The sequence below is a fragment of the Schistosoma mansoni genome, chromosome W (assembly GCF_000237925.1).
Source record: "Schistosoma mansoni strain Puerto Rico chromosome W, complete genome".
Classification (NCBI taxonomy): domain Eukaryota; kingdom Metazoa; phylum Platyhelminthes; class Trematoda; order Strigeidida; family Schistosomatidae; genus Schistosoma; species Schistosoma mansoni.
The window spans coordinates 15,610,392-15,636,691 of record NC_031502.1 but is presented as its reverse complement, the minus strand read 5'-3'; the positions used below and the strand labels follow the sequence as shown (position 1 = coordinate 15,636,691).

The following is a 26,300-nucleotide window of genomic DNA, read 5'->3' as shown; positions in this document are numbered from 1 at the left end:
TTTGTGATGAACCACCCCAATGACTTGTCTGTGAATATTCAATATACATTAATGAAAACCTAGGTTTTTGAACTAAATCAGTGTACTTTTAGTACATATGAATTAAAAATCTGTCTCATTTGTTCTTAAGACTAAAGAATATTAGACTGTTAATGAAAGATTTTCACACATTTTTGAAAACATTTTATAAACTTAGAAAATAATCCAGACGGTGTTTAAAAATTTTAAATACATAATCAAGATATTTACGACATGTGTAACTTATAATCAACATCCTCGTCCTTTAAGTTTATCCACAAACAAAATGACAATTAAATTCTTTCAAAATCTCTTTTTGATTGTTTGAAACTCAATTCTGTGTTGCCTCAGTAGTATCACAGGTGAAACTATCGATTAGAAATCTCACTGAATCACTGAGATAAGATTTATGTCCATGTGCTTGTGCCGAGATTGACCGATTCACTAAGATTTTCATAGATATTGAGTGATCTTCATCTAAAGCTTTAAATCGAAGTTTATTACGACGTTAGCTTACATTATCAGCCTCAGACAGCTATTCACATTATTTATAGGTTTCACTCCTGATAAACCAGTTATAATGGTGTTTAAACGAAATTTCTACATTGTTTATGTTACATTTTCGCAAAATATGAAGTCCGAATGACACAAAAATGATCCTCATACAATCCGGTTTGAATATAAATGCAAGACGTTATATGTATATGTATGCAATTCTCAAGATTTGTAGGAAAGGATCATGTAGTTTCTCTTTTGCAAGATCTTTGAATGATATTGTCGCAAATTCCGAATTATTTATAGTTGAACATCATATTTGAGAGTTAATATTTAATACTCAGCGTATAAACATTTAATCCAAAAAAACAACTTTCTTGAGATCACTATCTATTGCTAACAACAGAAAAGTACCTTGATGACTTAAAAAACGAATTTCTCAAACCTATGAAGACCTTACAAAATAGGAGAATATTATGTTTTGATATAGTATTACTTATCAGGTAGCGAACTGGACATTCAGAATACTGAACATAATTTTTCTACCCTAAGTATCCTGATTCTCATTAAGCAGAATATTCTGTAGTATTTTGAATAACTGACGATTCCTTCATACTTGGTTCTGGGTTCATTAGGAATTACAAAGTTAACACATTCAGTTGCGTAAGCGAGCGCTAACTTGCAATCCTGAAGGGAAACGGAAAAAAGGAAGGCCAAAGAACACACTGCGTTTAAAATTGGAAGCAGACATAAAAAGGATGAATAACAACTGGGAACAACTGGAAAGGATTGCCCAAGACAAAGTTGGATGTAGAATGTTGTTGGGCGACCTGTGCTCCTCCACGAGGGGTAACAGGCGTGAGCAAGTAAGCAAGTGTTCAATCACAGGCCCGATCACGATGCCAATATGATAATTAGAAGTGTTCGAATTGATGTCCCACTAAAAATTCCCAAGATACTCCTATTTATAACGTACCCAACTTAATGAGCACAACTCTACGTAATAAATTTGGAATTCCTAATAAACGTGGAATCATGTACGTTGGAATCTTCAATTAGTTGAATATCATCAGTACTAATATTATGTTTATTCAGCTTTAAATTAATTTAAATCATACACAGACGTTCTAGTAGATTGAGAAAGAATATAAATTTTCACTTTTATCCCCACGGAAATCTCATAAACTTATAGACATTTAGTACAATTTTTAACTGCTATTCATATTCAAGCCTCCTATATTTTCATTATTAGTTTGCCATTTTTGTATCTTAGTAGTACATTATGCAGTTATTAATTAATTATGTTCTTTTGTTCTTTGATAGTACGGTATTCGAGCTACTCGAAAGCGTCAAGATAATCATAATAGGACTTTAAAATATTTGATTTCTAGTGTTCATAACATGATCTGTAGTGATATTTATTACGCTATTTATACTGAACTTCAGAACTTAGATGTATAACTGGTTAGATTGTTTTACGTTTAAAGTGAATTTGATTGTCATAGCAGTCACTGAGGCTTATTTTATGTATTTCATTTCATCATATTCTGTCTTGTTCACTGTTTATGCCTTTTAATACCTTTCCGCCAGTTTGTTGAACAATTTTTGTAAAGTTGTTCTGAAAAAAATTTGGTTTGGTCATATACTACACCATGAGAAATCAAATAAAATCTGCTACTTAGTGCTGTGTAATAATGTGTGGTATACACTTGTTGAAACTATTAACTTTCAATTTTCTTTAAATAAAATACAAACTTATCAACCTGGAAGTCTAACGCTTCTTTGTATGCTGACTGGTTCTGCAGTTTGCTTTCATACACCCGTCTTTTTTGAATTTCCAGTTCTTTGACTAACTTAACTTGTTCCAATTTGTCCAAATAGAGTTCTTGTTCTTTCAAATGATGCATCTCAGATAACCGTTGCTCGACCTGATTATCAAGTTCTGTTCTTTAATTTAAATATAAAAGTAAATTAGGTATATATAAAAATAGGATCTAAAAAGAATCATCTACATGATAGCCATGCACAAAATTTAGTGACTGAAATGATATTGGGATAATAAATTAGTACTACAAAAAAATCACAGCTGTGTAACTTACATTCACTTTATAACCTTAGATTCATTCATGAGCAACCTAGGACTTGATACAACTCTCTATCAGCCTGAGTTGCTACACTCCTGATTAGAAAAGCGCGACAGGCAATTAATCAGATAAGTGAGGGCAATAGGAAGGAAAATGAACACAAGAAATAAGACTCAAAAAAGAACAAATGGATGTGAGAGAGTAATGTTGCGGAAGCTTAAAAGACACAAAATTTAAAGTATGGTACAAAATGAATGCGTATAGGTCATTTTATTAAACTTTAGTCTTGTTACTTAGGTTCCTAACAATAAATTACTATCTCGTAAACCACAAACCAATTGATTTACATTTCTCAACTTTAAAACCTTATTGTGGATTTTTGCTGATCTAATGTCATTGTGCAAACGATAAAGGATTCAGCTAAAGGCCGTATTTTTCTGTAAGTGTGGTGATATTATGAGGATATACAATTTTGTGGTGTTCAGACGCGACTTCATAATTTCCAAAAGCTTGACAAATATAGTTAACATTCAACAAAATATAAACCAATTATATCTGAGTTGTAGAAAATCTTTCACAACCAATGTAAAATCGTCACTTTTTCTCCTTGCTTACTTACTTACGCCTGTTACTCCTCGTGAATGAGCACAGGTCGCCCAACAGCATTCTGCATCCGAATCTGTCCTCGACAATATTTTCCAGTCGTTCCTAATTGTTATTCATCCTTTTCATATCTGCTTCTGATTCTCGACGCAGTGTGTTCTTTGGCCTTCCTCTTTTCCGTTTCCATTCGAGATTCCAAGTTAGCGCTTGTCTCGTGATGCAGCTTTATGATTTGCGCAATGTATGTCCTATCCAATTCCAGAGTATTTCCTTAATTTCTTCTTCAACTGGAAGCTGATTTGTTCTCTTCCACAGTAGGCTGTTACTGATGGTATCTGGCCAACGGACATTCAGTATTTTGTGCGGACAATTGTTTAGAAATACTTGTACCACTTGAGGATGGTTGTGGTAGTTCTCAAGGTTTCAGCTCCGTACAGTAGAACTGTGCTGGCGTTCGTATTGAAGATCCTGACTTCGATATTGGTTAACAGTTGTTTTGAGTTCCATATGTTCTTCAATTGTAGAAGTGCTGTCCTTGCCTTGCCAATCCTTACCTTTGCACCTACATCGGATCGTCCTTGTTCATCGATGACGCTATCCAGGTATGTGAAGGTTTCCGCCTCTTTCAGAGTTTAATTATCAATTGTGATTGGGTTGGTGTTCTCCGAGTTGTATTTGAGAATCTTGCTTTTTCCCTTGTGTATGTTGAGGCCTATTGATGCAGAGGATGCTGCTACATTTGTTGTCTTCGTTTGTATTTGTTCGTGTGCACGAGAGAGGAGGGCCAGGTCATCGGCGAATTCCAAATCGTCTAATTGGTTCTGAGATGCCCATTGTATTCCGTGCTTCCCCTCATATGTCGAAGTCTTCATAATCCAGTCAATCATCAGAAGAAAGAGGAAGGGGGAGAGTAGACAGCCTTGTCTGACTGCAGTCCTTAGTGGGGATGCACCTGTCAGTTGTCCTCCACGCTTGACTCCGCACTGTAGTCCGTCGTATGAGTTCCGGATAATGTTGACAATCCTCTCAGGAACTCCATAGTGTCGGAGAAGTTTCCATAATGTTCTCCGGTTCGCACTATCAAACGCTTTCTCATAGTCATGGAAGTTGATGTATAGCGACGAATTCCACTCAACTGATTGTTCCACAATGATCCGTAGTGTCGCGATTTGGTTTGTGCATGACCGATCCTCACGGAATCCAGCCTGTTGATCTCGAAGTAGAACGTCTACTGTGTCTTTCGGCCGGTTCAGCAATACTCTGTTGGAAACCTTTCCCGGCACTGACAGCAAACTGATGCCTCTGTAATTCTTACATATGCTCAGATCTCTTTTCTTTGGTATCTTGATGAGGTATCCTTCTTTCCAGTCCCTCGGCACTTTTTCCTCTTCGCAAATCTTCTTGAATAGAAAGTGAAGCATGTTTGCAGTTATTTCAATGTCTGATTTCAGTGCTTCAGCTGGTATATTGTCAGGTCCTGCCGATTTCCCGCTCTTGATTTGTCTGATGGCCATCTTGACTTCTTCGATCGTTGGTGGAGTGACATCTTTAGGAAGGTCCGTGTGTGCTGCTTCGATGTCCGGTAAATTCAATAGAGCTGGCCTATTCAGCAGTCCCTCGAAGTATTCTGCCCATCTTTTGCTCTGTTCTTGAATCTCAGTGATAGTTTTTCCTTCTTTGTCCTTGACTGGTCTCTCCGGTCTACTATATTTCCCTTCTAGTTTCTTCGTTGTATCATATAGTTGTTTCATATTCTCTTCTCTTGCAGCTTTTTCTGCCGTCATTGCTAGTTCTCCCATGTATTTCTGCTTGTCTAGTTTAATGCTCTTCTTAACTTGCTTGTTTGATTCTGTGTATTCAGTTTGTGTCTTGACTTTCTGTGCTCTTGTTTGGCTGCTGCTAATTGCTGTCTTCTTGTTCTTCGTTCCTTGACTCTTGTCCAGGGTTTCGATCGAGATTTACTTCTTATGATGATGCTTGTTGCAGCCCAGAACCTCCTGAGACTTCGGAGTTAGTGCTTCTTAGATCCCTTTCCAGTTGTCCTCCATCGTATTTTCTTGTTTTTGCAGTATATTCTGTAAAGCTTGGGACCTGTTGTTTAGAGTCATCTTGAATTCGTTGAGTTTGTCAGTATCTCGAAGGAAGGCTGTATTAAACCTTTGAAATGCTGTTTGCCCAGTTTTCCAGTGTTTCGTTAGCTTCAGTCTCATCTTGGCCACAACCAGGTAGTGATCTGAAGCAATGTCAGCTCCTCTCCTGGTTCTCACATTTTCCATTGTCCTTCGGAATTGTTTGTTGATACAAATATGATCGATCTCGTTCTCTGTGGTGTGGTATGGTGTGGTGTGGTGAGATCCATGTAGCTTTGTGTATGTGTTTGTATCGAAATATTGTGCCACTTATAACCAATTTGTTGAATGCACATAGATTTGCAAATCCCTCCCCATTTTCATTTCTCTCTCCTAGTCCATGTCGTCCAATTATATCTTCATATCCTGTGTCGTCCATTCCAACTTTAGCATATAGATCTCCCATTAGGATGTTGAGGTCCTTTCTTGAGCACTTAGCTATGATTGATTGCAGCCTCGAGTAGAACTGATCTTTATCGTCGTCGTTGCTATCATTGGTGGGTACACAACATTGGATAAAATTCATTGTGATCCCCTCCTTCTTTGTTTTGAATGATGGATTGATAATTCTGGATCCAAGAGATTCCCATTCTATAAGTGCTATTCGTGCTTGTTTAAACAGCATCAGAGCAACTCCCTGAGTGTGTTGGAGCATTTTCCTCTTCGTGACCGGAGTACAGTAGCATCTCCCCCGTATCTATCCTATGCTGTCTAGCTTGGGTCCAATGGGTTTCAGTGATTCCAAGTACTACCAATCTGTGTCTCCTCATTTTCATTGCTATTTGACTGGTCTTCCCGGTCTCCCACATTGTTCGGACGTTCCATGTACCTATAAAGGGTGTTGCTCTAGTTGTTAAAAGGGGCATCGGCCTCGTGACTTCCGAAAAATCTCGGCTTTCATCCTGGGGCGTCATAATTCTTCCTTCAACTTCTAAGAGAGAGTTTAAATGGTTTGAATTATTTTTCCTGGTTAGAGTTTTTTAGCGAGTTAGTTTTCTACGGGGATGGGGTCGCTAACCTCATGCCCAGCCCTCCTCCTTTACCCGGGCTTGAAACCGGCAGTAACTCTAAAAGAGCTACAGGTGGAGTTTTTTCTCCTTGCTTCCACAATCATATTCAAAAAAGAGCAGTTACGAACCATATTATGAGCCCATTCTGTGAGAATAGGAAACGTAAAACAATAGCTTCCATATTACGTTTCTTAATAACTTTTTCACTAAGAACCGACCAAATTTACACGAACCACTACAATGTGTTTTACTTGACCGATTCAGTTTTTCTTCTGTTGAAATTCAATATGTTCAAACACTGGTATTTCCTAAAATGCATATAAATTCTAGTTTAATATCCATGACATTACTACTTAAAAAAAATTCCGTACGAAGTTTTTATGCTTGCGACGAGAATTAACAAGGAAAAAACTGAGAAGACAATCTATAACACCATTAGAATGTGAATGGGATATTGTGATTCAGTGATTTTTGCTACAACTTCTATTTTATAAACTGGTAGAAAGAAATTCTCAATTTCTTGATCAATATCTAAATGATTAAATGAATGATAATAGTAAAGATTTGCGTTCAAGATGTTGTTTAAAGAAAATGTCTAGTTTTATTAAACATCATTATTTTATTAAACAAACAAGGCTATTATGAAACACCAAGAATATATACAGCAATCTCAGTTACCTACTTGTTATATTTCACAGTGTGATTTTCATACAACTAATTTAAGTGGGTTTTGAAGAGCTGAATAATGTAAATGTATGTTTTACTACGGTAGGACAATTCAAAAAAATGTCGAAAACTGGGGAGTGCAAAGCGGCTTATTTATATTAGCAGCTCTTGTCATCCACTATATACAGAGTTGGATACCTTAAACTTTAGCCAAAAGGTCAGACTTTAATGGGGGAAAACACTGGAATTCAAAAGATTAGCAATATATCGCTTGCTAAAAATCCCTTTTGGTTCCATACCTGTACCGAGATGAGAATTTCTCAAATATCTTCAAGCATACACAAAATAGTCGCTTAATGCTATCTCGTTTTTTTTAATTCTTTTTCGATTCGACATTAACTCATGAGCTACAATTCTATGCATGTCAACAAGGTATAGTTTTAGCAACTTAGGATTATTTAGTTTTTTTTTTAGAAACTATTAGTCATACGGCATATTTTAAAAACAATCAAAATATATTTACTTTTATGAACACGTTATATAAAGACATTGTAAAAGATGCTTAATCATCTAATCCCATCATCGTTAGGTGATAATGCGTCTTTTTTAAACTGTTTAAATGATCTGTTGTATGTGATAAATACTGGACAAGAACAATGTGTTAAGAACAATTCACACAAAAATAAACTAGACGAATATTTTAACTTTATAAAGTCTTGCAGTTACTTTAGACTAAAGTGAGTCTGAGTTTGAACTTGTAGTGGGATTTCTTCAAGACAATCGCTGTGCTTAGTAAATCATTCGTCTTCATGACCATTGTTAGATAACTCCCAAAAGCATACAAATTTCAGAAGACAATATGAAGCGTTAACTACAGCTTAATGTAGGCTGTAACATGTGATCAAGCATAAATCCACATACCAATATGATAATAATACTATGGTATTGAAAAATTATTACTGACCGAATGACACTGTCCGTTAAATAAATTAATGGAAGAGGTTAATAAAACTAGACGTATACTGTATACATTGACGTAGATGAGGTGCTATAAACTCACTTCAATTCTTTCTGTTTAGTTTGACGAAGTGGTGTAGGTGGTCTTTTATCCATAATAAATGTTTGATAGATTGTAGGATCCACAAATGACTTTTTCATACGTTTCGAACAAGCAACACCCAAATTAAAAGCTGCCTGTTTGCATAATTCATTCCTCCTGGTGAGCAAATTCTCCTGAAATTTAAATAAAAATAGAGTCGCTTAACTTTTAGGAACACAGCACAAACCATCGTAAGCAAAAACTTACATATTACCTTAAGTAAGCCTCTATGAATATTTGATCATAGATAACCAACAAACAGATATCAACATAGAGCCTAGCACAGATGTACGTCGGTCCAAGTTGCCAAGTTACCATTATTTAATGGATGGTATCTAGAAGCAAACAATGGCTTTATTAAAAGGGCTCGATACCCAAACTAAATTATTTATTTGTATTTATATCTTTATCTGCGCAACTTTTCCGGATAGAAAAGAACAAACACTGTAGTGAACGAGAACAACAGTGGGGACAACGAATGTATTTGAATACAAAATTACAGAATCTCACAGTAAGATCTGAGGATCACACAGTAAATACTGAATTTGAAAAATGTCAATCAATTGTCTCAGACTTGACTGTTCCTTTATTCCACATCAATTATTCTCTAGAGAGGTGTCGGTTAAGGCGGTCTGGTGGGGGAAGGTCGTGTATAGTGGAGTGTTCTGGCGTGGCAGCGTGGTAGTGTTGGCCGCAGCGGGTGTTGTCGATAGAGAGGGGCGGTGGAACGTGTGGTTTCTGGAGCTCAGGCATCGAACGTCCCAGATGTTGGGTGTGCGTCGGATTTTGAAAGCTCGGTAGATCGACGGAGCCATAAAGGTCAGTGCGCGCGCCACAGACTCGACATTTTGACGGAGAGCGTGGCACAGACTGCAGAAAAGAAGAAAGTAGCACGGCGAGCAGGACCACAGCAAGAACGACTACTTTAAAAGGCGTACGAGTGTGGTGTGTGCTACTGATGTCAACAGATATAAGTAGTGTGCATCAGAAATTGGAAGTGAATTGTCTGGTGGTAGAAGGTTAAGAAGAGCAAAGAGAAGAAGACGAGAACAGAGGATGCTTGTTGTGGAAACGAAGGAATAATCAAGTTTGAGATAATTGATTGACATTTTATAAATGAAGTATTTAATGTATAGCTCTCAGATTCTACTAAGATGTTCTGTAATTTTGTATTCAAATACATTCGGTTGTTCCTACTGGTGTTCCCGTTCACTGCAATACAACTAAGCAAAATGTCACAGCATAATAATCTTTCCATAACGGTCTTCGTGTATACCACTGCGCTTTGCGGTTTAAGCACAAAATTCAATCTACTGAACGCTTTTGTCTTTAGATGGTTTGAGGTAAGCAAATAATCATCCTCATAGTCTTGAAATCAGTGTGATCCAAATCATAGTAAATGAAATGATACTTGCTTTCTGAGTTGCATTTAACTGTAAATGTCAATTATATATTTATATTCCAAAATTATGATAAAGCTTACTTGTTCTCGATTAGTTTCATTATTTTCCCTCATTCTTTGATAAATTTGTAAAAGTTCATCTTCAGCTTGTTCCCTCTTCTTTATTTCATCTTTTAAATCTACAGGAATATTACGTATACGTCTCTGATAGCACAAATAACATAACCCATTATTTTTACTTATTGCATGGTTACAATTGCCATCAGTCTTAGGTATTCTTTTCTCTAGTTCTTCAATATTACTTTTTAATGAGCGCACACTTGATAGTGTAGATCTTGAGTAATCTGACAATTTAGAGCTTGTACAGGATGCAGAACAATGACTTGTAACTTTTGAACTCTGTTTGACATACTGTTCAATATCAGTTGTATAAAGTTTTGGCAAATCCGGTGTAATGTAACCTTTTTGATTTAATTCAGTGTTATCTGCAACAGTTGAAGGTGGACTTGAAATTGTAGGATTTTCATTAAATTCTTTTTCTGGGAATGATTCATGCTGACTGGCAGTTTCCGGCATTTCCTCGACTGCTGAAACCTAAACAATTGGATTAAACAACGATGAAAGTTCTGAAATAATTATATATTTTTCAACAATTCAAAAGGATGAATTTGAACACATAAGGATTTTGTTGAATCTTTGTTTTTAGGTACTTGAACTCCAGTATTCCTATTTAGACTGGAGGTAAGGTGTGACCACTGACAAACATTTTGATTACTAACTTGATGACCAAATATTTGAATCAGTAACAGCAACATCTTATAGTACATTTTTAACATGAATTCACTCGCAGTATTAATTTCTATGGGCCATGTTTTGGTGAGTTATTCTTCTTGAAAAATTCATTTCAGTTTATGGATCATCAATAGTCACGTTTTTAACCAGAATTTATTGCTAATATTCGATAGTCAGCAATAGTTAGTCGATTATCATAATCTATACTGTTTAATTTGCTTCAAAATCTGAATCCTGAACTTTCTAAAGGAATAGAAGACATAAGTGCTTGCCATTTACTCAACAATAAATTTTCTGTTACACAAAACAAAAAGGTTTTATACGTGTTACTTTTGGAAGCTAAATATTTGTGTCCTTTAAAAAGTTAGGTGGTTCCTCCCTAAAAATGTAGAGTATTTCAAGCGCTTTAGGTTTCTTGTTGTCTTCTGCCAAAACTTGTAGCACTAAAGTAATATATATTAGAAAATTCTGTGGATTTAAAAAATATGAAACAAAACTACATAAAACACTTTTTCTGATCAAAAATACTACAACCAGTAGTCTGCATAGTCTAATATAATATTTAATGTTTGAAGACAGTCTGCAACAAATCGTGAATAAAAGTATTGTGCTTGTTCTTGTCCACATCTTAACGGAAGCAAACCGAACCAAATGATATTGCAGTGTAATTAATTAACCACATTACACCGTTCGATAAATAGACTTCCGCTGAATTTTTCGATCTTAATATAGGATAATTTCCTATCTGGTCACCAGTTCTCTCTATCTTTATATACAGACTGAAATTACTCGTCTTTACGAAATTAACCACTAAAAATACTTAATTGATTGTTTTTAGAATTACGGTTTTAATTCTTTTTCTTTGCAAATTACAACTTTTCTTAGTACTCATAAATCTGTTCTTCCTGTTTATCTAATTGGTATACAATGTTTTAAAATTATGAACAAGGTAACAACTGTTTAACTGTGAAATAACCATTCGTTCCATAGGTTCATTGCACTTATTCATGAACTTATGTAAAAATCTAGATAATAAACGACTATGAAAAACAATAATTACAGAATATCACTAGCTACACAAAACTATCAAAATCCCTAACGAGACAAATATAAATCGTAACATAAGTAATTTAGGTAGAACTGATTTCATAACCTCCATTGTGTTTCAAGTGTAACACAACTGAAACATGATACAAAGACACAGTTTACATTTTTTTAACAGTAACAAAAACCATTATGGAGAATTTTCAGTAAGAATCATTGCTACCATAAAAAATGAACAGCATATATCCGATGTTGAACTACAGTAGGTAATAAATGCTCTGATTCTAAGTATTTGACATTTTTACTTCTCTGCTTTTCTATTTCTACACAATTCAACATCAGTTGAGGTAAACGATACACTAGTATTTCAACTGCCTCAATAATTTATCACCAGAGCTAACTAAGCCTGATCTAAAAAACATATACAAAATATTTCATATGAGAAATATGTTTTTGATGATTATTTATAATTTCCCTGCTCCATGGGATCTGATTAGTCACTTCTAAGAATGAGACTGAATCATTTTTAAGTATAATAATAAAAATTATCAAGACACTGAAACAATAAAATTCTTGCGTAAATGTTTACATACTTGATTGTTTCGATGCATTCGACTAGTTTGAATACACGATGTTAAGGAATCAGTATTACATCTTACAATATCAGGATCATCTATCCTTGAAACTTTATCACTGGTACTTGACTGATCATCTATGGATTAGAAAACAAAAGTATCATTTGCCAAAAAAAACGAAGTCTACGAAATATTTCTTATCAGTTTATTACCTATAGGTGCATCAGTCTTGAACAAATGTGGTGTTCTGTAGTTATCTGTAGGGCGGTACAAGAACTAAAATAACCTACTTGTTGCAAAAAGTAAACTGACTTATTTTCTTTTATTTACTATTCAAATAAAAAAAATAAGTTAAAACTTCTGCAAAAATAGAGTTTGTTTCAGCTAACGCACTTCGGACCACCACAACCAAGAGAAAAAACGTCTGCAAGTAACCAAGAAGCAAGAATATATATATAATATTAGTATATTGGAAACTTGGAAAAAGTTAGAAACTGAGTATACTTGTACAGTTATAAGTGATGTGAACCAAATCTTGTTTTTAACTACTAATTCTAGTTACCCCAAAGAATCCAGACGTAGCAGTCTACATAACTCCCAACAAAGACCAAAGTTACAATCGATAATATAGTAGATCAGTTATCTTAAATAAATATTCTGGAAAAATAATTCTAATAGCATCGAATTATAAGTTCTAGTCACTAAACCGTTGGATGACATTTATAACGATGAGTGTTTCAATTTGATATATTCTGGAGTTACGTATTTCACAATAAATGCGTTATACATTACTTTCAACTATAAAGTAACGGCTGAATACTCTCTTTTATATGGGTATTAGAGACAAATGTTTTCAAATCATTATGTGTATATGCTAAATACTAGTAAAAGAGAAATGTTCTGTAGAAGTAATCTGCGAAATCGGAAATTCGTAAACTTTTTGGTGATTGTGCAAACTAATATCAAATTTAGTGATTTGGATTTATGTTGACTACACGTGGTCACTTCCTCTTAACGTATCATACTAGCCGGCGGGTAGATTTTTAGTGGAAGGTTAAGAAAGTTTAGATCACATAATGTTACCTACATATTAGGTCACTGTTTATTGATATGAGCCTTGTAGGAATAAGCAGGCTTGAGATCTATGAGACATTCAAAACTCATTTTGGGGAAATAGGGAGAAATAGTATAGATCCACTCCTCAGTTTTTTTAGTATTTCCTTCTAGACTCTAGAGGCATTCTGTTCAGTGAGTTCAGAGCTCGCTTCCTTGTTTTACTCCCTTAATATCGATAGTACTATAATCTCTATTACTTAGTCTTCCTCTTATCGACTTCAGATTGATGTACTGTTGTCAGTTGGGGCAACTTGAAAGTATGCAACGCAGTACCGGTTTGAACAGATTTCTCTAGCTTTAATCACTACTACACAGAGATAAAAGCTATAGTAACAGTATGTTAAATTGAAGATATTTTTAATAACTGTTTTGTTGTTATGGTATGTTACCGTCAATCTTTTGAGACAGCAAATGCTTAATAAAAAAGTGGAGTCTAAAATTCTACCATAATTGAACTATATATAGTGAAGATCAAAGTAAAAATTCATATCTGTTCAGTAACTAACGTTAGTTTCCAAACGAGATGAGAAAAATAATCAATAGTTTGATAAATACTGATCTAATCATTGTGACCTTAAAATGTCAAGTACACAAAACACAAATATTCAGCTATTCAGTACCAAATATATGACCTGAGAGCGAATTCGAGTACTAGGTTCAGGTGACCAGTTATTTGTGAATTCATCTAAAGGGTTGCCTTAACCTTTTTGAAATCATAATCTTGTTCAACTGAATATCATAGAAACATAAGGGTAAATATTTAGAACACGATCCTGTATAGTTTTATAGGATTTGATCAGACAATATCCTCCATTACACTCTCAACCATCAGTGCGGCATATCATTTGATGATATTCACTAGTTAATTTAGTCCATCTTCAAGAACTTTGAAAGGCTGTGTATTCGATTAGTTCAATGCGTTTACTTGTTTCTGTGCTGATTGTCAATCTACTAATTTAACCACAACGATTTTGTATCATATATTTAATCTTCACTTGCTTGCAATTAAGACATGCTACCCTTGATGTTATTTAAATATAAAAGTGACAATCACCTAAGTTATTAAAATGAGTCTTTTGATTATCGTTTGGCTTCCACGTAATCATAACCACTGGCACGACATCCTCCTCTGAAGCCACTGCCTTGCACTTTCCAGTGAAAACTCCATACATCAGATCCAGAAGCACCTAAAAGTTGATTGTGACTGAAGTTGACCATACAAACACTATTGAAGACTGAAACCTTGTTTGATATTTTCTTGCTCGACTTTCAAACGTCTTCGATGTTTTTTTAACAATAATTCATTCAGCTGTTAGTTTGAATCGGAACTGCACCGATTCATTGTATTATAAACACTATAGGGACTTACTTTTCCTGATGGAACACCTTGACAATACTCCTTTTGTGAGAATTAGATATAGGAAGGATCAAGCCATAATAAACATATGATTTAGTAACTAAATATTATAGTTTTATTTCCCAAAGTCACTTTTGGATTTGACATAATGAGTAGAAAACGACAGATATAATCGACATTCAAACATAAATAATCAAATACTTTAGATTTGGTTCTGTTTTACATGGCTATTAGATTGAAGTATCATGCACAAAACAACTATATTACTGACTGAATAAATTATTTTTTAAATTATAATTGAACATACACATTACCTGAAGTCTAACAAGTCTCAGCAACACATTAAAGGTAATTTATAATCCTGGAATACTTTTATACTCCTCTATGAATAAATCTGATAACATAAAATGCATTGATTAAAAAGAGGATGTTTTAAAATTGATACTGAAATAAGAGAACGGATATTGTTGATAATAAAAGTTATCTCTTGCAAGACAGAATAATATCTCAGAAAATGTTGTCTTTAATAAGTTGGATGACTGAATATTGGAGATCGAAGTGTCAAACAAAATTACTTGATAATCCAGTTCGTAGGATGTAGCATCACCAAACCTCTCCGCGTATCGCATAGTTTAGAAACATTTTGCAAATAAACTAATAGGAAAATCGCAGTATGGCGTGGCACACTCCTACTGGAGTTCTGTTTACGTAATTAATAGGTATATGAGAGCAAAAAAATTATTTAATGTAAAATTAAAACATTTTACTGTTTTTTAGTAGGACCCATACAGATATAATCTGCTCTTAAACCTACGTAATAGTAACCATGACATCAAACGTAAAGTGGAAATCTCATATTTTTCAGAACCAAATATTCCTTTGTGTACCTGTGTCAGCTGAATTTCCTATTTCTAACTTTTTGTCACTAGTTATTTAGTTATTTTCTTGAATAGGATTTAACGATGTAACGTCTACATGCTTCAAGAAAATGAAGTCAAAGATTGACGATAGCTGATTTATTGAGTGATATACTTGTTACTTCTTTATTATCCTGAATATTGGTTCTCATAAAATTAAGTTTTAAAAGTATAAAAGTTTAAAAAATCACTGCGATAAGCTTTAGTCTAAGATTCCAAAGAATTTTCATATACATATAATACATGAATTCATACAACCTCACATTTTGCAGATTTAAAACATCTCAGATCACAAACCTTTAAAAACACTTCGGTAATAATTAATGAATACATACCTTGTTTCTTAAATTGATATGTTTTTTCACTTAACGGAGGCATAGGAGAAGTAGAAGGCTTATCTTCATCTATGGTAGCCAATCTCCTTTAACAAAATTTTTTAAATAACCGTACGTTAGAGATGGATTCGTGAACAATGAATAGATTTTTCTATTCGAATTGGTTTAGTTTAAAAATCATCATGGCAGAATAACGGGGTAGTAATTTAAAGCGTATTAAACAAGTCTCGATAATATAAACTACTTTTACCCTAACGTTGACCTACAAATTATCGTAGAAGATCCATTAATAAATCTAGCTACCCCATAAGATGACAGTTTAGATCTTAACAACACAGAGCTGATTTCCCTAAAATTTACTAACGGCCAGTAAAATAAAAAGTAAATAAAATCGATTGTTTAATCCATTTCACTAGACAACGTAAAATCTATACTACTATTAGAAAATTGTATTTCCCAATACGTGAAAACAAAAAAAGTGTTTTTATTGGTATAAATAGCTTTATCAGAGTAATAGTAGACCACAATTTACAAAAATCTCAGCTTTTATACAATAACTCGATGAAAATTCTTCTGCATTAAGTAATTCTACGTTGTTGAGTAAATGAATTGATACAGACAGAGATTTTTGTAAATTCTGGTTTACCGTCACTTTGATGAAGCTGATAGCAATGAATAACGACAAGCCAGTAGGAATACTTATTTCGCATTTTATTCAATGAAAAATACAAACCTCTAACAATAGTGCATATCGCCTGCGCAGTGGCCAATTTTTAATAAACCATTTAACATAAACATGAACCGGACACCCAGAAAATTAAAACTAATGCTATCCAAAATGACAATTGAAGATCTGCAATTAAACCGTTCAGCTCAGTGAAGACAAAACCGAAATTTATTTTAGCCAGTTTTCTGACAGCATATAAAAGCATGTCACAAAATGGAATGGTTCGCAAGAACTATCATCACAAGGAATAGATCTCCATCGAAACCCTTGACAAGATTCAAGAAAAGAATAACAAGAAGACAGCAATTAACAACAGTCGAGCAAGAACAGAGGAAGTCAAGGCACAGGCTAAATACATAGAAGCAAACAAGGGAGTGAGGAAATGCTTTAGAGCTGGCAAGCAGAAATACGTGGAAGACCTAGCAACGACAAAGGAAAAGGCTGAAAGTGAAGGAAATATCAGACAACTATATTACACAACGAAGAAGCTGGAAAGGAAAAATTGTAAACCACAGACACCGGTCAAGGACAAAGAAGGCAAGCCAACCAGTGATATTCAAGAACAGAGGAACAGATGGGTAGAACACTTTGAGGAACTCTTGAATTGACCAGCTCCACCGGATATCAAATCAGCACACACAGACCTTCCTATAAATGTCACTCCACCAACGATCGAAGAAATCAGCGTAACGATCAGACAAATCAAGAATGGGAAAGCAACAGGGCCTGAAAATATACCAACCGAAGAACTGTAATCAGAAACAGAGGTAACTGTAAAGAGGCTCCAAATCCTATTCAGGGAGATTTGAGAGGAAGAACATGTAATAACAGACTGGAAGAAGGATACCTCATCAAGATACAAAGAAGGGAGATCTGAATAAGTGTGAGAACTACGGAGGCATCACACTACAATCGATACCAGGAAACGTTTTCAACAGAGTGTTGCTGAACCGGACGAAAGATTCGGTAGACGTCCAACTTCGAGATAAACAGGTCGGTCGTATACAGACCAAACTGCGACACTGCGAATCGTCGTTGGACAACCAATTGAATGGAACTTGTCATTATATTACAACTTCCTCGACTATGAGAGGACGTTTGACACTGTGGATAGGAGAACCTTATGGAACCTTCTTCAACACTATGGCGCACCTAGGAAAATCGCCAACATCATACGGAATTCATATGACGGACTACATTGTAATGTCCTGCATGTAGGATAGCTGACAGAAGCATTGCAAGTGAGGACCAGAGTCAGACAAGGCTGCCTACCATCCCCCTTTCTCTTTCTTCTGATGATTGAATGGATTACGAAGACCTAAACATCTCAGCGAAAGCACGGAATACAATGAACAGCTTGGATACAACTAAACGACTTGGACTTCGCAGATGACCTAGCTCTCCTATCCTATACAGACCAACAAATGCAAACCAAGACAACCAGTGCGGTAGCAGTCTCTGCAGCAGTAGGCCTCAACATACACAAGGGAAAAAGCAAGATTCTCAAATACAACTCGGAGAACACCAACCCAATCACAATTGATAATTAAACTCTGAAAGAGGCGGAAACCTTCACATACCTGGATAGCGTCATCGATGAACAAGGACGATCCGATGTAGGTGCAAAGGTAAGGATTGGCAAGGCAAGGACAGCACTTCTACAATTGAAGAACATATGGAACTCAAAACAACTGTTAACCAATATCGAAGTCAGGATCTTCAATACGAACGCCAGCACAGTTCTACTGTACGGAGCTGAAACCTTGAGAACTACCACAACCATCCTCAAGTGGTACAAGTATTTCTAAACAATTATCCGCGCAAAATACTGAATGTCCGTTGGCCAGATACCATCAGTAACAGCCTACTGTGGAAGAGAACAAATCAGCTTCCAGTTGAAGAAGAAATTAAGGAAATACTCTGGAATTGGATAGGACATACATTGCGCAAATCATAAAGCTGCATCACGAGACAAGCGCTAACTTGGAATCTCGAATGGAAACGGAAAAGAGGAAGGCCAAAGAACACACTGCGTCGAGAATCGGAAGCAGATATGAAAAGGATAAATAACAATTGGGAACAACTGGAAAATATTGTCGAGGACAGATTCGGATGCAGAATGCTGTTGGGCGACCTCTGCTCATTCACGAGGAGTAACAGGCGTAAGTAAGCAAGTAACAAACTCTAAAACATAGTATCCAATTAAAAATTATGATCGACTGACTTGAAACAAAAGTTGCGAACTTATAGTAAGCACCGAAGCATTAAACTGTGGAGGCACCAGGTTTTAATTAAGATAGATAGACTTCTTTGTTTGCTACCATTACGCTTCTCATTTTGCCAAGATTAGTTAGAGATTTAGTATGAATCTTAAAGACATACAAAGGGACATAAAAGGTTTGAATGTATCATCATTGCTTAATCAAATTGCCATAACTTACTTTTTCACGGAATTAATAGATCCATGACTTCTGTCGCTCAACACTGATCGATCAGTTGTTACACCGTCAGAAGATTCTGGACGCTAAAATCAGGAACAATTACATCTTTTTGGTAATTTACATTACTATTCTCTTATTTAATCGTCTAGAAAAAACTAATGTGGCCACAGAAAATCGTAGAAGCTTCAGTTTGAAGTCAAACGCGAGAAATGTCACATATTTATAAATCAAACGACAAAAACATGTATGGAATTTATCGTTATTACTATAACTCATGAGCACTTGTTATAATCAAAATCTAAAAAACTATTGTATGAGTTCAAAGAATATGTAGAAACTAAAGTTGATCAAACAGCCATTATTGACCAAAGCATTCTTCATCATTAAACCATGTTAACTGACGTCTTTAATGTCAGTAATAGCATTGTCCGTTACTAATTAGTTTGCGGTTATGACCTATAAATGTACATAATAAGAGCGAAAATGAGGATGAAAATATTGCTCAACATCCTACTACTAATACTACTACTTATGTATCCTTTAAGAAGAGTGATTGCTAATCTCTGTAGTACGTGCTGATCATTATTCACAACTTTTCAGATTAAATGAGAAGTCACATGAAATGTGTCTTAGGATTTACTATATTTTTATTATGTAGTTTTGAATGATTACAAAATAATACATTCAAAAGTTATTCAAAGCTTATATGATTTGTACAAATAATCAACTTCAACTCTATTTAAGAAAGTAGTTGTTTCAAATAAAATATTTGTTTAATAACTATAAAGATCACACTACCTTCAGTAGCAAAGGAAACTTTTTAAGCGTACTACTGCAAAGAACAAAAGATTTCGTAGATTTCCTACTTTTAGATCAACAGGCTGACTTTTTTAAGAACCAGTTATGTATCGACCAAATTGTGACACTGTGGATCATTGGTGAACAATTAACTAAATGGAACCTATCACTATATATCAACTTCCTCGATTATGAAATAGAATTCGACATTGTGAATAGGAAAATCTTTTGGAATCTTCTGTACCATGGGATATCTGGAAAGATCTTAACGATCACACGATACTCCTACAAGGGACTGAATTGCAAAGTTATGGACATAAGATAGCCCACTAGTGCATTTCAGGTGGAATTTGGCATCAGACAAGAAATGGAAAAGAGCTGTCAATGAAAACCAAAATTATAATTTACAATACGGACGTTAAAACAGTTTTATTATACGGGGCTGAAACTTGGAGAATAACTACAACCATTATCATAAAGGTATAAGTATTAACAAACCGCTATCTACACATGATAATCTAGATCCATCGGCCTGAGACCATCAGCAATAACCTACTCTGGTAAAGGAATAACCGGCTGATACACGAGGAGATTAAGAGAAGAAATTGAAGGTGGATAAAACATACTTTGCAGAAACCATTGCAACTGGAATATAAAGTGAGCCGTAGCCTGGGATCCTTGAGACAAAAGGAAAAGAGGCAGACCAAAGAACCCATTGTAGCAACTAGAAAGGAGAGCCTAGGACACAGTTGGTTGACATATTATACTTTATACTGCATTCTTAGGAACTGAAGATTGTATTCAAACGCTCACTGAGTTTTTAGAATTTTCATAAAGAGTGACCATTTCATATCAACTCACATTTTGAAAAGTTTGAACCAGCCTTCCAGTATTATCAAGTTCACTTAGGAAACTATTGAAGAAACAGAATTTCGATTTCTTTTTGTTTATACGTAACTTTCCAATATCATTAAATATAACTTCGGCAAATTTTTCATGATACAAGTATTGACCTAATGTTACACAAACATTTTGTATACAATCTTCAATCTGTTCTCTTGGCACCAATATTTGTGAGCTTAGTTCACTATAGTTGAGCTGAATTAATGGAATTGATCCTTTGAAAAGAAAAACGCAAAAGTTTATTAAGACATATTCCTCCAGTTTAATTCTTTCTTGAAAAATCTAAAACAAACCAGCAGTATGTACTTTACTGATTCAATCACTCAGTTATACTGAAAGTTTCAATTTACATCAAAATTGAAAGATTATAACTCAAGGAAATAATATTGTGGAAATCAATCACTTTACCAGCTGTTTTTTACGTCGATAAATAGATAATGGATTTTTCACATTACATTCGCAGTACATAAAGCCTATACATAACTGCAATCTTTAGGAAAAAATATTTAAAGTAATGTTTACATATTTTTATAAAATGTTTGAGTAGTCACAAAGATACATCTTCTCTCTAAATCTAAGTAAGAAATATAAGTTTTCAAAAAGTATAACTTCTAACATAAGAAAGAAAGACAATTTTGTCTGGTTTTTGTTGCAAAGTACTTATTCATTTTCTTTTGTATCGGTTGCTTGAACCTTTCCACTGATGTTTAGGACGGCGACTGATCAGTCCTCTTGCTGACATAAGTGCATCGTATGCAGATTGCCTTAATGTTGCCTTAAACCACAAGCATTACAAGCAGAGATGATTGTGATTAGCTCATAATGCTTGTGATTTAAGACAACATCAAGACGATCCGCACACGAAGGATATATGCCAATAAGCGACTGATCAATTGCAGTCCTAAACATCGACGGAGATATCCAAACAACCAATACAAAAACAAATTAAAGTTCACCCCATTGTAGGAGCTATTGGCTATCTGAACTCAGCAGCTAAGTGGATAACGCAGTAGTGTTTGGAGCGAACGATAATAGGTTCAAGTCCCGGAGTGAATATCAACTCTGTGATGCATGTACATCCAAATAGGGTGAAACGCTGAATGTCACTGCTAGCCACTATCATCTCTACTTATTTATTCATTATCCTGTGTAATTGTCCATGTTATTCGTAATTTATTGAACTATTGAAATAGTAAGAAGTCACAGCCAAATTAATTTCATTTGTGATACCTATTTGTTATTTTTATCATTGAAATGACACGTGTGCTCTCCATGCTTACAACAAAATAGTACTGATAACAAAATGACTGTCTACATATGGATATAACTCACTACAAATATGTTTCATAGGAATGTCTTTTTATGACCACAGCGATTTCGGTGAGTGGAGTGGATTACAGTGAACTTAAGAAAAAAGAACGTAGGTTAATTCGCATTTAATATTAGCTTTTACAATTTCGTTACACCAGTTGTATTCTCTAGCTGGTCCATTGGAAGAAATAAATAAAGTAACATTCTGGCCTGGGGAAGATCAGTTATTTTTCGCTTAGCTTTAAAACAGAATAAAATGAAACGTTCATATTAGGAGCATAAAGGAGTTAACTTCTGATTCACTGGTTTCACGTTTTGACAAATTAGGTATATTCGAAGTGGGAATATTGATTTCGTTAGATAAACAATTTTTTCAACTACTAGAACACACATGTTTAAACCTAAAAACTTTTAAGTATGCAGCAGACATGAAGTTCCACTCACTTCCGTAACATACATTACTCTAGTTTGCCGCAAGCACATTTTCTTCTCATACGATAACTGAATGAATGAATGAGAGCTTGTTAAATCTTAGACCGTCTTCTCATGAACGTCTTCTTGGTGAAGTGCTGACAGCAAGCTGGTTGATTGGATAAAAGGAGTTGTTCATCCTGATTATAGTAAAGTAACGACGCATTAATAGACAGATGGGGCAGTTTTAGTTTCGAATGACAAAATAACAACCAGAAGCGGTTTTATATTGAGGCCAATTCTTTTGTAAAATTTTATAAACCAAATTTCGGCGTCATTATTTTAATAAAAGCGTTAGTTCTAGTGACCTAAAAACCGATTTCAGTATTTTCAAGCGCTTTCTTAAATGACCGAAATATAAAGTAGTATCCCACTGAAAATTTAACTTTGAGATCATATAATCACCAAATCGGTCAGTCAGTCATTCAGCCACAAAGTAAAACTTCGTACGTACGTACATCAGTTCGAGTTGCCATACCACATTAGCACAGAAATACAGTTACCGATTCAAATCCCATAGTGGTAGAGGTAGTAAGAGTATAAGCAGTAATCCAAAAGATTAGGGTTTAAAGATGTTATTCAAGGGGAATAATCCAGTGAAATAAATTTGGAAAGAGGAAAAAGAAAGGGACATGAAGAATTCAGAAGACTAGAATTTGGGAGAACACAATGAGTGGATGCACCTGCGCCATTGCAAACGATTTTGAGTCATGTCACTCACGGTCTCTAATCATCGATTACTAGCATCTCACGGATCCCAACCAGGTAGTCTACACCTACCAACATGGCTTAGTCCACTTGTCAGTGACTTCATGGGTTTGTGCCACGTTTTGGTCTGGCCGCCTCTAGCTTTCCTCCAACCTACTTCAACACCATAAAGCATTGCACGTCGGGGCAGTCGGTGGTTGGGCATACGTACCACATATCCCAGCCATCTCAACTGATGAAGTTTCACTACTTCATCAGTCGATTCGCCATCCTTACCTAGTACTCGTTTCTTAACAACTTCATTACTTACTCGGTGGTCCCAGGATATACGAGCAATGCCTCGAAGACACCTATGATCGAATACTAGTAGCCTACAAATACCGTCTACTCTTACCGGTCATGTTTCACAGGCATAAAGTAGGATGAAACGAACTGCTGCGCAGTAAACACGTCCTTTGGTTAGTAGACGGATATCTCGCCTACGCCATAAATAAAGTAATTTGGCAAAAGGTAGTCGAGCCTTTTCCATCCGTGCTGAGATTTTGTCACACACTAGACCACAAGGGCTGATGGGACTCCTAAGATAAGTGAAGCCGTCGACAAGCTCAAATGCTTCACTCCCCATCACTAGTTCGGATGTCGATAGAATGCAATCCTGAAGTAGCATTTTGCATTTCGAGGGGGAGAATCGCATCCCGAACATGCCTGCATCGTTGCTTATAGTGGTCAGAAGACTCTGCATTTTGTCAGCGTCTTCACCAACTAGAATTATGTCATCGGCGTATTCTAAGTGAACAAGTGAGTCTCCTGGTAGAAGTTCACCTCCTCTAAATTTGGATGAGGAAAGTGTTATTTTTAAAAGCACGTCTACGATAAAGTCAAAGAAGAATGGAGAGAGTGGACAGCCCTGACGAACACCACTTGACGTAATAAATTCTGATGACAGTTCGCCATAAGCTCTAACTCGACCGGTTGTGTTCGAGTAGAGAGCCTTTATAAGGTTAATGTACTTCTTTGGTGCTCCTTTCACTGACAAACACTGCCATAGAACCTCACGATCAACAGAGTCAAATGCTGCCTTAAGGTCGAGAAATACTACTATTGTGGGGCGTCTGAATGTGTGTCTATGTTCTAGGACGTGACGTAGAGTGAATATCTGGTCTATACAACCACATCCATGTCGAAAACCAGCCTAGCTTTCTCTATTCTGCTCTTCACGAGCTTTAGTTAGGCGTGGAGGTACTATTGAAGCTAATATTTTAGATACTATATTAGTCAAACTGATTCCTCTGTGATTGTCACAAGAGGACTTTTGTCCTTTCTTATAGACTGGCACAATCAGTGATTGGAACCAGTCAGATGGAATTACGTCCAGTTCTTAGATTCTACCTAAGACCTCAATCAATCTCGCTGTTAGTACTGAACCGTCATTCTCAAAAATCTCAGGGGTAAATCTGTTAGGGTCTGCTGCTCTCCCTCGCTTCAGATATCCTATAGCTCTTTCAACCTCGTAAAGAGTTGGTCGACTTACATTAACTTGCCACATAGGTCGACTGGGAATAATGGGAGACCGAAGTGTGACTGAAGGCCATTTGAATTGATCTCCAAAGTGTTCTGCCCATCGATCCAATCTCCTGTATTGAGAATGAGTAATATGTCCGGCCCCGAATGCCTTAGTACGGCCAAGAGTGAGGAAAATCAGCTCTCCCTCCCGAAATGCTCTCATATGGCCACACGTATATAGCCTCTGCCAAGGAAGTCGTGCTCCCCACCTTCTCGTGGCATTACTGTTGTTTACGAAATTGAAAGGACGAAAAGCGAATGTCCGGAGCTTTAACCGGGTTGGTGGATGTGGAGGATCCACCTAGGGGAGTTGGAAAACCCTGATTTCAAACCAATGGTGCACATAGGCTGCAGTATCCTGAAGAACAAACGGCGTACGAACCAGTCGTTGGTCACCGACTACCATGGGACTGCATCTCCTCACGATGCTCCACTGCCTTGTGGACTAGGCCTTCAAGTAAAAGGCTCGGGGTGTGGCCCCCTAAAAAACCACCTGCTTCAGTCTGGGCACCTGGGCAGTATCACAGCCCTCACACAAATCAAATGAGATTTGTGAGGCGCATATTTATCTGGTGCTTTTTTGTACCAATATTTATGTGTTCAAATAAAATAAAATAAAATACGTGCATCGATTTCATCACTCACGCCACCACCAGCATTTATGCAGCTACCTAGATACACGAACTTCTCAACTTCTTCAATCTGCTCACCACCCAAAGTGAGTACAGGAATAGAATCCTGCCAGTCTTGTAAGAGTACTTTGCACTTTGAAGATGCGAAGCACACACCGTACCTACGGACACTGATTGCCAACTGATTAAGTGCGGATTGCATGGCTTGGGCATTATCACACAGTAAGACAATATCATCTGCATACTCAAGGTCGAGAAGTCCTTCTCCAGGCAACAGATCCACACCGCCATTACTTACATCCATCAGAGCTGTTTCCAGAATGTCGTCGATGGCAAAGTTGAAGAGGAATGTTGAGATTGGACAACCCTGCCTAACCCCACTGCTTGAATGGAACAATGGAGAACGGTGGTTGTATGCCCTCACTCTGCCTGAGGTGTTTGTATTAGGGTCTTTAAGATGTTAATGAACTTCTCAGGCACACCCTTCTTCGATAGACAATCCCAGAGAACAGTCCTGTCCAACGAATGGAAGGCAGCCCTGATATCAAGAAACACTACGATTGTTGGCCTGCGATAAGTATGACGGTGTTCTAACATTTGGCGAAGGGTGAAGATATGATCAATACATCCTCGACCAGAACGAAAACCGGCCTGTTCCTCGCGAGTCAGTCTTTCTCGGGTTTTAAACAATCCCGGCTGCCCACACCGTGGAAGGGTATTTCTTGAGGGACCTGAGAAGGAAGTTGAATTAATGTTGGTCATAACGACCTGGGAGTGTGATCGCAGAGCCCATTAGACAACTGCTTGAGGTTGGTCACACACCATTCTGTGAGTAATTTTCGTGTTAGCTCCGTACTTGTTGAGACCTTACCACCGGAGACGTAAATCCGTGGGATACGGCGAGGTGTGTTTTTTTAGGGTCGACTTTTTCGGGCTCCACCCTGCCTTATGAGAAGACAACATCGCTTTTATGCCGGTTGTCTGAAGGAAACACCTTACTGCCGTCACACCTTTGTATAGCCAGAAGTACGACTTCGCCCTCAGACCTTGGGTTTGCTGCTTTTAGTCTTTCCGCACATCGACCGACCTATCTGGCATTTTAGG

At 36.3% G+C, this 26,300-nt stretch overlaps 1 protein-coding gene across 1 annotated transcript in view; it reads right to left on the bottom strand.

The window, feature by feature from the left end:
* Smp_142130 (hypothetical protein) overlaps positions 1-21,859 on the bottom strand; it is a gene marked incomplete at both ends in the record, with an annotated part of 62,714 nt that extends 40,855 nt beyond the window's left edge. Inside the window, 7 exons of the mRNA XM_018788728.1 lie at positions 2,277-2,460; positions 8,066-8,238; positions 9,588-10,100; positions 15,605-15,728; positions 18,811-18,893; positions 20,470-20,726; positions 21,844-21,859. Coding sequence (XP_018654242.1) covers positions 2,277-2,460; positions 8,066-8,238; positions 9,588-10,100; positions 15,605-15,728; positions 18,811-18,893; positions 20,470-20,726; positions 21,844-21,859 — 1,350 coding nt within the window. The remainder of the gene's footprint in view (positions 1-2,276; positions 2,461-8,065; positions 8,239-9,587; positions 10,101-15,604; positions 15,729-18,810; positions 18,894-20,469; positions 20,727-21,843) is intronic.
* Positions 21,860-26,300: the final 4,441 nt, after the last annotated feature.